At 37.6% G+C, this 14,766-nt stretch overlaps 1 protein-coding gene across 6 annotated transcripts in view; it reads right to left on the bottom strand.

Annotated features, from left to right (window-relative positions):
- The window catches only part of RNF180 (ring finger protein 180), a 451,691-nt gene that overhangs the window by 229,550 nt on the left and 207,375 nt on the right, over nt 1-14,766 (bottom strand). For all 6 annotated transcript variants that reach the window (XM_043489052.1, XM_043489051.1, XM_043489053.1 and 3 more), the window contains one exon: nt 6,540-6,674. In XM_043489052.1, the coding sequence (XP_043344987.1) occupies nt 6,540-6,674 (135 nt within the window). The remainder of the gene's footprint in view (nt 1-6,539; nt 6,675-14,766) is intronic.

The raw sequence follows: 14,766 nt of genomic DNA on the forward strand, positions 1-14,766 counted from the left end.
TTTCTCTTCCCATTCACACTCTGCAGAGTGATCTCATCTACTTTCACTCACCATTTAAATGCTGATGACTCTCAAAACCACATTTTTAGTTCAGATCTCTGTTCTGAATCCCATATCCATAGAACCAGCAGGCTCCTAGATCTCTCTCTTTAAATGTCTTTTAGGCCACAGAAACTTGTCCAAAACTGTGTCAAAGCTAAGAAATTAAAACTGAGGACACCATCTCTGCCTGGAACCCCCATCCCATCAGACTTCACAAATGGAGATCAACTTTGTTATTTTCTGTTTTGGGGGTTTTCATTTTTATTTTGCTTTCTATTTTGGTTCCTGCCCACATTTCAGGTATCTCAAGCCTGAAGGTAGAGAAGAAGTTCCCTTTTGTACCTGTGGACATTGTAGACTGTCTCAGAATTCCATTCTCAATTCCCAGTCACCTGCCTTATTACATACCAGTGGCTGGAAAACTAAAGCTCAAATGTCCCAGACTCTCTTACAGTTCAAATTCCACACATGACCCAGCTTCCACCAATCTGATACATGGCTCAATATTATGAAAAAAGAAGTCATGAGAATATTTCTGCTATTTTTTTTAGCAAGGTTAACTCTGAAGGTGTTTGGTTGGTCTGCAGGCTAGTTCCTAGTTCTGTGGGCACTGAGAGCCAGGTGTGAGGCTTCCATTTTCTGGCATTGGTCAGGGCTAAACAACTGTGGTCCTAAAACCAATAGTTCCTCAGTGAATGCTATTTCCTCAGGTGTCCTGATCCTCTATGTCCTTCTGAGGGCCATTTCATACCTGCATGGGGTGTGGAAGACAGGAGACAAAGTCCAAGCTTTGCTCAGTGTTGGGAGACTCTAAGGGGGAACTTCTACAAAAAACTGGGTTATAACATCAGCATAAGGGTGAATGAGAAATAAACCTGTTGTTCAGAAAAACAAAAGAAAAAGCTTGCCTATCTCAATTTTGGTATTCAATTTTAGGTATTTTGCCTATCTCAATTTTGGAGGAAAGGGCAAAAAAAACCAAAAAACAAAACTTTCCCACAGGGTACTAAAGAATTTTTCAAGAAAAAAAGTATAGAACATAAAGGAGATGACTAATAAATCCATCTACCGTTCATCTACCGTTCATCAAACGATACCACAAAGAGTGAAATAAAAGTTACATAAACTAGCAAAAGATATCTCCAATAAAATAACAAATAATTAGTATTCAGAATATGTAAAGAGCTCCCCAAAATTAAAACTGCACAACAGAAAAATAGAAAAGTGGGGGGCGGGGGGGAAGACATTTCACAGGAAACACAAAGAGACTTAAATAAAGAGAAGATGTTAAATGTTGGAAAAGATGTGGAATCACAGCAATGTTTAACGATGACTCACAGACTGACACTTGAAAACAACTGAGCCTCGCCCAGTAAAGGGGAAGTGTACTCCGCTTCCAGTGATACACCCCTGGCCGTGCTTCCCAAGCTACAGACAAGAAAATTCACAGCAGCATAGCCTGTCAGAGCACAACAACTGATATAATTCAATGGTAGAATTAATCACAAAATGTGATATATTAATACACTAAAACACTATATAAAAGGGAAAAATGAGCTACGCTACATGGTGATATTACTAAAAGCAGCAATTTCCAGCAGAATGCCTACCTACATTGTGATTTCACCTACAGAAAGTAGACAAAACACTTTCAGAAACAAGCAAAACACTTATTTTATACATAGACATATTTTAAATTATATTGTTAATAGGTAATAAATTAAGATAATTGGATAGGCGATAAATTTAGCATTCCTTCAGCATGAAGTAAAAATATGAGTGCTTAGTCATGTCTGACTCCTTGTGACCCCATGGACCATAGCCTGCCAGGTTCCTCTGTCCATGGAATTCTCCAGGCAAGAATACTGGTGTGGGCAGCCACTCCCTTCTCCAGGGGATCTTCCCGACCCAGGGATCCAACCCAGGTCTCCCACACAACTGGCAGATTCTTCCCATGTGAGCTACCAGGGAGGCCCCTCCTCCAGACCAGCATCTTATAAATTACTTTAGACTGCAGTATTTCATTTTATTGTTTCCTTTAATTAAAGCAGATCCTTCTATGTTCCTCTTTAATATTTATTAAATATTTACCAATTTATTATTATTTATTAATTCATTATTAATTATATTAATATAATATACAGAATATTGATTATATTAATATTAATAATATTATATTATTATTAATTTATTATTAACATTTATTAATCAAATATATGTGTTTCTAAATGCAAAAGACATTTGTATAGTTTAAAGAAGTCTTTAAAGAGATGCAAACACCAATACATACACCCACTACCCAGTTTAAGGAGTACATTACCACTACTTTAAAAACCCGCTCAGGATCCCCCTCTAATTACACATTCCTCCTTCTCCCTGGAGTTAACAGTGATATTGAATTATTCCTGAGACAGGCTTTTAATAGGTTTAAAATATGTATGTTTTATGTGCATATAATATAAAACCTCCTAGAGAACCAGAAAGATTTTTCAATTCTGTATCACTCTCTTCCACAACCTATCCTAGTGCAGTGTTTGAATTTCTCTTGCTCATGATACCCTGAGGGAGGAGCAAAGGCACGAAAGAGAGTGTGGGGGTCAGAACTCTCACTGTCAGATTCAATTTTAACTGCACTGCTTAGTAACAGTATAATCAGGCTCAATTTATTTAATCATCTGTGGTTCAGTTTCCTTATCTATAAAAAGGAGATGATAGCATATTTCCTTCAAGATAATCTTTCTATCTTTATACTATAAGGAATGAATAATATAAAACATTTAAAACAATGCTTAACTAATAAGCAGAAGATTAAGAAGAGGTGGCAAGAATACACAGAAGAACTATAAAAAAAGATCCTCATAACCCAGTTAACCACAATGGTATGATCCCTCACCTAGAGCCAGACATCCTGGAATGCAAAGTCAAGTGGGGTTTAGGAACCATCACTACAAACAAAGCTAGTGGAGGTGATGGAATTCCAGTTGAGCTATTTCAAATCCTGAAAAGATGATGCTGTGAAAGTGCTACACTCAATATGCCAGCATTTGGAAAACTCAGCAGTGGCCACAGGACTGCAAAAGGTCAGTTTTCATTCCAATCCCAAAGAATGCTCAAACTACCACACAATTGCACTCATCTCACACGCTAGGAAAGTAATGCTCAAAATTCTCCAAGGCAGGCTTCAAAAGAACATGAACCACGAACTTTGAGATGTTCAAGCTGGATTTAGAAAAGGCAGAGGAACCAGAGATCAAATTGCCAACATCCACTGGATCATCAAAAAAGCAAGAGAGTTCCACAAAAATATCTGCTTCTGCTTTATTGACTACACCAAAGTCTTTGACTGTGTGGATCACAACAAACTGTAAGTTTGTTCTTCAAGAGATGAGAATACCAGACCACCTGACCTGCCTCCTGAGAAATCTGTATGCAGATCAAGAAGCAACAGTTAGAACCAGACATGCAAAAATGGACTGGTTCCAAATTGGGAAAGGAGTACGTCAAGGCTATATACTGTCATCTGCTTATTTAACCTATATGCAGAGTACATCATGCGAAATGTCAGGCTGGATGAACCACAAGCTGGAATCAAGTCTACCGGGAGAAATATCAATAACCTCAGATATGCAGATGATACCACCCTTATGGCAGAAAGTGAAGAAGAACTAAAGAGCCTCTTGATGAAAGTGAAAAGAAGAGAGTGAAAAAGCTGGCTTAAAGCTCAACATTCAGAAAACAAAGATCAGGGCATCTGATCCCATCACTTCATGGCAAATAGATGGGGAAACAATGGAAACAGTGAGAGACTTTATTTTTGGGGGCTCCAAAATCCCTGCAGATGGTGACTGCAGCCATGAAATTAAGACATTTGCTCCTTAGAAGAAAAGTTATGACCAACCTAGACAGCATATTTAAAAGCAGAGACATTACTTAGCTGACAAAGGTCCATCTAGTCAAAGCTATGGTTTTTCCAGTAGTCATCTATGGATGAGAGCTGGACTATAAAGAAATCTGAGCACCAAATAATTGATGGTTTTGAACTGTGGTGTTGGAGAAGACTCCTGAGAGTCCCTTGGACTGCAAGGAGATCCAACCAGTCAATCATAAGGGAAATCAGTCCTGAATAGTCATTGGAAGGACTGATGCTGAAGCTGAAACTCCAGTACTTTGGCCACCTGATACGAAGAACTGACTCATTGGAAAAGATCCTGATGCTGGGAAAGATTGAAGGCAGGAGGAGAAGGTGACCACAGAAGATGAGATGGTTGGATGGCATCACCAACTGGATGGACATGAGTTTGAGCAAGCTCTGGGAGTTGGTGATGGACAGGGAGGCCTGGTGTGCTGCAATCCATGGGGTCGCAAAGAGTCGGACATGACTGAGCAACTGAGCCGAACTAAGTAATAAGCATCAAAAAATGTATTGGACATCATTATCACTAGGGAAAAGCAAATTAAGCACATAATGATATACCACTATATCTACCACAATGTCCAAAATTACAATGTCTGAAAATACCACATGTACAGAAAGATATTGAGCAACTAGAATTCTCATCATTGCTGTTAGAAATGAACATTTTTTTGGAAAACTACAAGCAGTTTCTAAAATCCTTAAAATACACCTACTGTATAATTCCTATATATATACATCAAAAAGAAGTAACAAAACACAAACACAGTCTTTTATAAGAATACTGATAGCAGCTTTATTCATAACCCCAAAATGAAAATTATATCTATCAGCATACAAAATTGATAAACTGTGGAATATTCATTAATGGCATACTACTCAGGAAAAAGGAAGCAAACTACTACATACAAAACATAAATGAACCTCTAAAACATTATGTTGAGCAAAGTAAGTCAGGTACAAAAGAGTATATGATTTCATTTGAATGAAGGTCAGGAACAGGCAAAACTAGTCGACAGTGATAGATATTAATACAGTGGTTTCCATGTGAGGGGGTGAATATTGCCTGAAAACAGACGAGAGATTTCTGGGGTGATGAAAACATCATACATCTTGATCTGATTCATAGCGGGGCTGAAAAAATTTATCTATAAAAATTTTTTTTATAAAAAGCTATACTATACCCAATAAATACTCACCATGAAAAGTTTTATTCCCCTAATTAAAATGTTTTCAGTTTTTTAAAATTGTCTGACATGCAGTAAGCATGTAACCAAAGTCTTTCACTATTACCACTTCAAGTTGGCTAATCTGTTTAGAGGGGATAGGAAATAATCATGATCAAATGAGGCAAAAAAAAAAAAACAAGTCACTCAAAGAAGGGGAAAACAATGACAGGTAATTATAACCACTCTCTGCTAAACTGAGAATTCCCGGTGAAGTCCATGGATAACTATCTAGTATGGATTTCTTTGATACTGCCTCTTGCATATTGCTCTCAGTGTATTCATATGTATATATGTAATCAGTTCAGTTCAGTCGCTCAGTCCTCTCCAACTCTTTGCACCCCCATGGACTGCAGCACACCAGGCCTCCCTGTCCATCACCAACTCCCAGAGTTTGCTCAAACTCATGTCCATCCAGTTGGTGATGCCATTAAATCATCTCATCCTCTGTTGTCCCCGTCTCCTCCTGCCTTCAATCTTTCCCAGCATCAGGATCTTTTCCAATGAGTCAGTCCTTCACATCAGGTGGCCAAAGTACTGGAGTTTCAGCTTCAGTATCAGTCCTTCCAATGAATATTCAGGACTGATTTCCTTTACGATTGACTGGTTGGATCTCCTTGCAGTCCAAGGGACTCTCAAGAGTCTTCTCCTTTGACTGTGTAATATATACACCTATATAAACATACAGGTGTATAAATAATATATGTCTAATATATATTGGGGCTTCACAGGTGGCACAGTGGTAAAGAATCCACTTGCCAAAGGAGGAGACACAGAGATACAAGTTCGGTCCCTGCATGGAAAAGATCCCCTGGAGAAGGAAACAGTAACCCACTTCAGTATTCTTGACTGTGAAATCCCACGGACAAAACAGCCAGGCAGGCTACAGTGCATGGGGTTTCAAAAGAGTCGGACATGACTGAGCGACTAAATAACAACAAAATCAACAACAATACATGTGTTATATATATACTTATATATATATATTTTTTTTTTTTATATGCTAAAAACATTTTCTACTTTTTTTTTTTATTTCATTGTGTGGTGATGTCTAAGGTTCACTCACAGTAGGGATAAAAAAAAAAAAAAACATGGACTATTATCTTCAACTTAGGTCTGTGATACTGCACTTAAAACTTTTAAGGTCACATTATTGTTAGTAGCTGGAGGTAAAATGATGGTAACTGTGGAAGGTTGGATGCCTCTTGAATATTCACCACTCTGAACTGTTTTCTGCGGATCAGGTAAAATAAGGTAAAAGCTGTCAGGTATGGAGGGATATGGGTGCATGTGTAGACGTGTCCCCAGCATCCTATACTAGGAAATCATTTGAAGATGATACAGTTACCAGTACTCACCTTAGTCACTTGATTCTCAAGATATTCCATGAAACAACCAGAACTTGCTATACATTTTCTACATTTCCAACAACGAAGAATACTTATGTCTTCTTGATTATGGTTTTTAGTTATCAATTCTTTACTTCTCTTCATCTGTGGAAAAATTAATGCATTTTTAGAATGTTAAACCACGTCAGATTAAACCTGATTTTCTAAACCCTGTGAACAGCATTAGCTACATCTGTACCAGAAAGAATTATCATTTATTGAGGTACCTACTACTATTAGGCTATGGGCGCTCAATAAACTACATCCATGATTAATCATGACAATGATACAGTATATTAGTGACTACCAGCTTACTTTTGTAAAACATTTTATTTCTTTCCATCTGTCTTCACTAGAAGTAAAAGGCAACTGCCGAAGAGTTAAAGTTACTGCAGTTAAAAGGGTCATAACAAAGAATTTTATTCTTATAAATAGGATGCTTTGAATAGTCACAGCATTAAATTTTAAATATAATAGGATTTACTGAGTTATAGTTAATTCTGTGAAATTTGAAAGTAACTGCTTCAAATTAATGGGAAAAATCCTGTATCCAAAATGCAATAATTTTTCTTGTATATTGTATTCAGTGGAACAATATTATATCTTGTGGTACGTTCAATCAAACAAAAAGACTTAGATAATAACCCTACCATTTCTTTTTTTTTTTTTCCTTTATTTATTTTTTTTCCAGTGGGTTTTGTCATACATTGATATGAATCAGCCATAGATTTACACGTATTCCCCATCCCGATCCCCCCTCCCACCTCCCTCTCCACCCGATTCCTCTGGGTCTTCCCAGTGCACCAGGCCCGAGCACTTGTCTCATGCATCCCACCTGGGCTGGTGATCTGTTTCACCATAGATAGTATACATGCTGTTCTTTGAAACATCCCACCCTCACCTTCTCCCACAGAGTTCAAAAGTCTGTTCTGTATTTCTGTGTCTCTTTTTCTGTTTTGCATATAGGGTTATCGTTACCATCTTTCTAAATTCCATATATATGTGTTAGTATGATGTAATGTTCTTTATCTTCTGGCTTACTTCACTCTGTATAAGGGGCTCCAGTTTCATCCATCTCATTAGGACTAGTTCAAATGAATTCTTTTTGACGGCTGAGTAAAATTCCATGGTGTAATATGTACCACAGCTTCCTTATCCATTCGTCACCTGCTGTGATGGGCATCTAGGTTGCTTCCCTGTCCTGGCTATTATAAACAGTGCTGCAATGAACATTGGGGTGCACGTGTCTCTTTCAGATCTGGTTTCCTCAGTGTGTATGCCCAAAAGTGGGATTGCTGGGTCATATGGCAGTTCTATTTCCAGTTTTTTAAGGAATCTCCACACTGTTTTCCATAGTGGCTGTACTAGTTTGCATTCCCACCAACAGTGTAAGAGGGTTCCCTTTTCTCCACACCCTCTCCAGCATTTATTGCTTGTAGTCTTTTTGATAGCAGCCATCCTGACTGGCGTGTAATGGTACCTCATTGTGGTTTTGATTTGCATTTCTCTAATAATGAGTGATGTTGAGCACCTTTTCATGTGTTTGTTAGCCATCTGTATGTCTTCTTTGGAGAAATGTCTGTTTAGTTCTCTGGCCCATTTTTTGATTGGGTCATTTATTTTTCTGGAATTGAGCTTCAAGAGTTGCTTGTATATTTTTGAGATTAATCCTTTGTCTGTTTCTTCATTTGCTATTATTTTCTCCCAATCTGAGGGCTGTCTTTTCACCTTACTTATAGTTTCCTTTGTGTGCAAAAGCTTTTAAGTTTCATTAGGTCCCATTTGTTTATTTTTGCTTTTATTTCCAATATTCTGGGAGGTGGGTCATAGAGGATCTTGCTGTGGTTTATGTCGGAGAGTGTTTTGCCTATGTTCTCCTCGAGGAGTTTTATAGTTTCTGATCTTACATTTAGATCTTTAATCCATTTTGAGTTTATTTTTGCCATTTCTAAGCCTATTTTTATACCTGAGATTTTATGTCAGTACTGAGATTTAGACCAGTTTGGGGGAAGTTTCACACTAGTAAGGATTCCAAATTGCAGTGTGTTTAAGAATCCACCTGGTAACTAATCATTATTAAAAAAGGAAATGTTAATTTATTAAGCTATACACAAGGGCCTGCCTAGTTCCCTGGCCACACATCCTCATTTGTTAGCTCTTTAGTATTTCATTTACTTAACAAACATTTACTGAGAGCTAACCAACCATATGCCACACAATGAGTCAAACTCTGGAGGCACAATGATGAGCAAAACTTATTTTCTGTCACAGACCTTACTATGCTTTCTGCATCAACAGCTTTTTACCCTAGCTCATCAGAATCATTTAAGTTTTAAAAAATAGTGATGTCCAGGCCAAGCTCCACTCTGAGAAATTTTGACTTTTTCTGAGAAGGGGAGGGAGTTAGGAATGGGTACATTTTATTAAAAAGTTCCCCAGGTGATCCTCTAGTGTGGCCAGGATGAGGACAGGCTGTGTTACTGCACAAAAAAATTAACTAAAATGTACTAATAACTGCTGAAAGGACAAGAAAGGGAACATAGATGGACTTTAGCCAAGTTTAAAGGAAGGATTTGAGGAACTCTGCCTGGAAGGGCACAGCATGCCACTCTTAAAGCCACTCTAGCTCTAACCTTCAGGAGCGAGGCAGCAGTGCAGTCTCCACTGGCATCTTTAGAATCCATCTTGGCCCAGATGAACATTCCATTTAAAGTCCGTCCCCAATGATCATCATCAACATCTTAATTTGCAAATGCCCTGACCTCCTCCTCCTCCTTTGCTCAGCTTCCCTCGCACTCCATCCATCTCTCAATGGTCTTCTTGGCATCTATCATCAACTCCCTTTAAACCACCAGTGGTTCCCCACCAGGACTGGGGCTTGTAGGGAGGGGCTGTATCAGAATCGACAAAGGAGAAACTCCGTATCTGCCTATACTCTCCCTCTCCCTGAGATCCATACACACCTCCCCATTTCTCCCCTTCCTTCAGGTGGTTCCACAACCCCTTGCAGTGGGATCATGCAATTAGAAAAAGCCCTATTGGTGATTCTAATAAGTTTTCACTGAAAATCTGAGAATTATACTGTGTGACAACTCTTTTATGGCAATGATTTTTAAATCTATATATCTAGTTTGAGTTTTTTCCAAAGCTCTAGTTTCAACTTCTGAATAATTTCAACTTCTGAATGTCAAATGCTATCTCTACATGAATCTTCTTTAGGGCCTTTATGCTGGCTGTTTGCTCTGTCTACCCTGTATGGTAGCCACTTGTTAGACCTGTTATTAAGCACTTGAAATGTGGCTAATCTGAACTGACATGCACAGTAAGCGTAAAACACACACTGGATTTTGAATACCATGTAGGAAAAAAAGGAATGTTAAATATCTTAATAGTTTTCATATTTATTTCATGTTGAAATAAAAATTTTAATACACTGTTAAAAATATACTGTAAAAATATTTCACGTTTCGTTTTACTTTTTGAATATCACTTCAAAGTCATATCCTCATAAGTATAGTATAAGAAGCACCTTAGGAAGCACCTAGGGAGTTTATTTAAATGTAGGTCACAGTCCAAGGAAATCTAATTCAATGTGTCTAGGGTAGGACTCTGTGTATTTAACAAGCACACTAGGTGATTCTATTACAGGTGATCTGAAGATCACACTCGGGGGGACACAATACAGTCTAAGTCTATTTGCAACAACATGAATAGACTTGCAGAGTATTAACCTTAGTGGAATAAGTATTTGACAAAGAAAGGCAAATACCCTATGCTATTACTTACCTGTAGAATCTAAAAAATAAAACAAATCAATGTATGTAACAAAAGAAAAACAGATTCACAGATATAAAGAACTTAGTAGTTACCAGTGAGGAGAAGGAAAAGGGGAAAGAGAGGATTATGGGAGTAAGAGGTACCACTATGCATAACATAGATAAGCAACAAGGATATATTGTACAGCACAGATAAATGTAGTCATTATATGGTAATAACTTTAAATAAGCATAATCTGTAAAAATACTGAATCACTATGTTGTACACCTGAAACTAACATTATAAATCAACTATGTGCTAAGTTACAGCAGTCATGTCCGACTCTTTGCGACCCTATGGACTGTAGCCTGCCAGGTTCCTCTGTTCATGGGATTCTCCAGGCAAGAATACTGGAGTGGGTTGCCATGCCCTCCCTCTAGGGGATCTTCTCAACACAAGAGATCGAACCCATGTCTCCTAGTCTCCTGCACTGGCAGGAAGGTTCTTTACCACTAGTGCCATCTGAACAACCAAAAAATCAACTATTACTTTAATTAAAAAAACAAACAGTCTAAGTTTCTTAAGATGTCAAAAAAGGTTCGTTAGGCAACACAAAGAATTCCTGTAATGGAACTGTTATGTATCTGATTGTGGTTTGCTCATAAGAATCCACACATGTGATAAGATTGCATATAACTAAATACACACACACACACACACACACAAGTGTATGCAACTGTTAAAATCTGAATAAAGTAGACTGTTTGAAGGGTACACAGGATTTCTCTGTGAATCTGTAATTCATAATTCACAACTGAACCTACACATATTTCAAAGTAAAAAGTTAAAAAGAAACTTTTACCATGGACATTAAAAACTTAAAATTTTAAAAACTCATAACATTTTTATCAATTTAACTGTCCTCACATATTAGTATAATCTTCTCTATCTTTTCACTATATTTTTAGCTGCATAATTTTTTATTGCCTCTTCATACAACAATTGTGCAATATTTTCTAAACAGAGAATAAAAAGATCATTTAGTCTTTCCTCTTTAAAAAACAAAAAGTCCCTTTAAATCCTTTAAAACCCAACTCCAAACTAGCTCTCAAGTCTTGGTGTCCCCTCCATGAACATTCCATACCAACACTATGCAGATCTTTGTGCAGTTTCCTAAATTTACCCTTTTCTGCTTTCCCACTTTCAAATTTGCTGTTCTCTCTTCCTGTAAATCACTTCTTTTCCTCTGAATTTAAGAAATACTTTCTATCATTTAAGGCTGAGCTCACAGTTGTCTTTTACAGACACTTCCCGGAAAACAAGTCCTCCCCCTTCTGGGTTTCCAGGCCACGTTGCATGTGCCTCAACAGCAGCACTAGCCAAGCTGTAGCACACTTATGTGTGTGTGTGTCTTATTAATTGAATGGTGATATCCTAAAAAGCACCATATTGCATTCAAACCTGCATTTTTACAATCAAATACTGTACCTGGCACCAAAAATCACAGTCACAAGTGTTCACTGAAATCAAATCAACAAGACTTGGCACCTCAGCTTATAAAAATTCTTTTTTTAATACCAAGTATTAAGTATGCCTGGATAATGAACAGGGCAAGCCAAACAGAAGTACTTTAGCAAGGGATGTGAGGAGATCAAGGAAGAAATAAAGCTGTGTTTATACACATCTAAACTTGAAAGAAGAACTAGAGGCTACCCAACGGTGATATATTTATAGGACAGCTTAGGTGATTTATTTCAGAGAATTTATGCTGAAAGGAAGAGGCCAAACACAGTTAATGAACTTATTAACAAAATGCTAGTCTTTGAGCTGATTTGAAAACAGCCTGGTTGTTGACTGCTAGTTCAAATCCATCCCTGTCTAGCTCCCTAGACACTGGTATGGGTTCTAGAAAAGAGGGGGCTGTATAAATAAACAACTGAAAACTGTTTTCTGTCTGCGAGTGTGTGTGCTCAGTTGTGCCTGACTCTTTGCAACCCTATGGAGAGTAGCCTGCCAGACTCCTCTGTTCATAGAATTTCCCAGGCAAGAAGACTGGGGTGGGTTGCCATTTTCTCCTCCAAGGGATCTTTCCAACCCAGGGATCAAAGTTGAGTCTTCTGCATCTCCTGCAGTGGCAGGCGGATTCATTACCACTGAGCCACCTAGGAAGCCCCCGTTTTCTGCTGGGGTCTAAACACTTTTGAGCAGCATACACCACATGGCTTTAACACTTTGAGGGCCTGGAGGCAGCAACTAGAGAACTATCAAAGCAAACAGAGAAGTGATCTTGGGAAACATAACATGAAAATGAACTTAACTGCTGAACACATATGAATGTCTCATAATGACTATTACCAACATGAGCCAAGTTCTTTAATTACAGGACAGTAGTTAAGCTTATCACAGCACATACAAGTTTTTCAAAGTGCTAATTTTTGTTTAAAAGTCAAATTTTATCACTTGCAACAAATACTGCCAAACATCCAGGTCTGAAAACCCATAGCTTGTCAATCATTTGAGTAAAAATGGTATGCCATGGAAAGGTGGAGAGTTCAGCTCTCAAATAAAACTACTGAACATGGGTTTTTCTTCAACACTACCCACCATCAGCATTCAGTGTACTACAGATGTGCTTTATGCATTCTTCCCACTTTTTTCACATGAACTATTAGAAATAAATGTATTGAAAAATAAAGATTTAATAAAATCAGTATTAGTTACTGCTTCAATAAATAGATTTTTTTTTAACTACATTTGTATGGCAGTGAAGAATAAAATGGCTATTAATACGTTGTGTCCGACTCTTTGCAACCCCATGGACTATAAAGTCCATGGAATTCTCCAGCCCAGAATACTGGAGTGGGTAGCCTTTTCCTTCTCCAGGGGATCTTCCCATCCCAGGGATCGAACCTAGGTCTCCCACATTACAGGCAGATTCATTACTATCTGAGCCACCAGGGAAGCCCGGGAAACTGAAGTGAGTAGCCTATCCCTTCTTCAGCGGATCTTCCCAACCCAGGAATTGAACCGGGGTCTCCTGCACTGCCGGCAGATTCTTTACCAGCTGACCTACCAGGGAAGTCAATATTGAAAAATAAAGGTTTAATAATGTCAATACTAGTTACTGCTTAAAAAACAGCTAAAAAAACAAAACAAAAACACTACATGTGTATGGCAGTGAAGATTAAGATGGCTGTTAATACTGCTTGTCACCACTGCCTTGATTCTGCTAAAGGAGAAGAAGTTTTACTCACTATTGCTTTCCCATGATTAATAAAAATGATAACAGAATTTAAAAAGGTAAATAACATCTTAGTATTACCAAGAATAGTTTGCCTGACTCTCTGTGGTTCACCAGGGAGTGTGGACCACATTTTGAGAACTAGCGCTTCATGCAAAATAGCTGTTCCCAAAATGTTGCCTAGGAAAATCTTATTTTCCATCAATATCTTTTAAAATACTTAAGGACAGTTCAGTCACCCTGGAAAAACATGCTTACAACAAATTTGGCTGAAATTTTCTAAAAAGTCAGCTACTGGAATTATAATCTACACAAGGGCATTTCATTCCTTCATCTGGCTACTACCACTTATTTATGGTAAAACATTAGCCAGTGGCACAGATCAAATTCTACACTCCTGGGTCCCCAAGGTTTGCTCACCTTCTACTCTTTATTCATGGATTTAAAATTGAGATGAAGTGGAAAAAACTATAAATTATTAAAATTTATCTAAAATTAGAAAATAAGAATAAACCAACAAAATTTTGGGCTTTGCTGGTGGCTCAGGTGGTAGAGTCCACCTGCAGTGGAGGAGACCCAGGTTCCATCCCTGGGTCAGGAAGATTCCCTGGAGAAAGGAATGGCTACCCACTCCATATTCTTGCCTGGAGAATCCCATGGACAGTGGAGTCTGGCAGGGGTCTCAAAGAATCGGACATGACTGAGGGACTAACAAGTTGTAAACCTAAGACCCAAACAAAACTTTAAAAATTGAACAGACCTTGAATATCTTCTCCAAAAATCATAAAAATTGGTGGGTCCAGGCAAAAATGATCTAATTGGCAAATTTTACTAGTTCTTTAAGAAATGGATACTCTTTGTAACATATAATTGTGGAGTCCAGAAAACATAAAAAGAAGCTGACCTCTACAAATGAAACAACTTTGACACATTAACTAGACAAGGAGATATGAAACTAGATAAAGAAAATATAAGAAACTTAAATATCAATCTATGAATATGTGATAAAATCTTAAACAAATTGTTAGTCATAGAATCCATTAATGACTTAAAAGAATAATACATTTTGGCCAGATGAGATTATTTTCAGGAATTCAAAGATAATTTAAAAAAAAACAAACCAAAACCTACTCAATATATTTTACAAACTATAAGATTAAAAGAAAAAAACACATGATTATCTCAAAAGACAAAAAATAA

The sequence above is a fragment of the Cervus canadensis genome, chromosome 16, assembly GCF_019320065.1.
Source record: "Cervus canadensis isolate Bull #8, Minnesota chromosome 16, ASM1932006v1, whole genome shotgun sequence".
Lineage (NCBI taxonomy): Eukaryota > Metazoa > Chordata > Mammalia > Artiodactyla > Cervidae > Cervus > Cervus canadensis.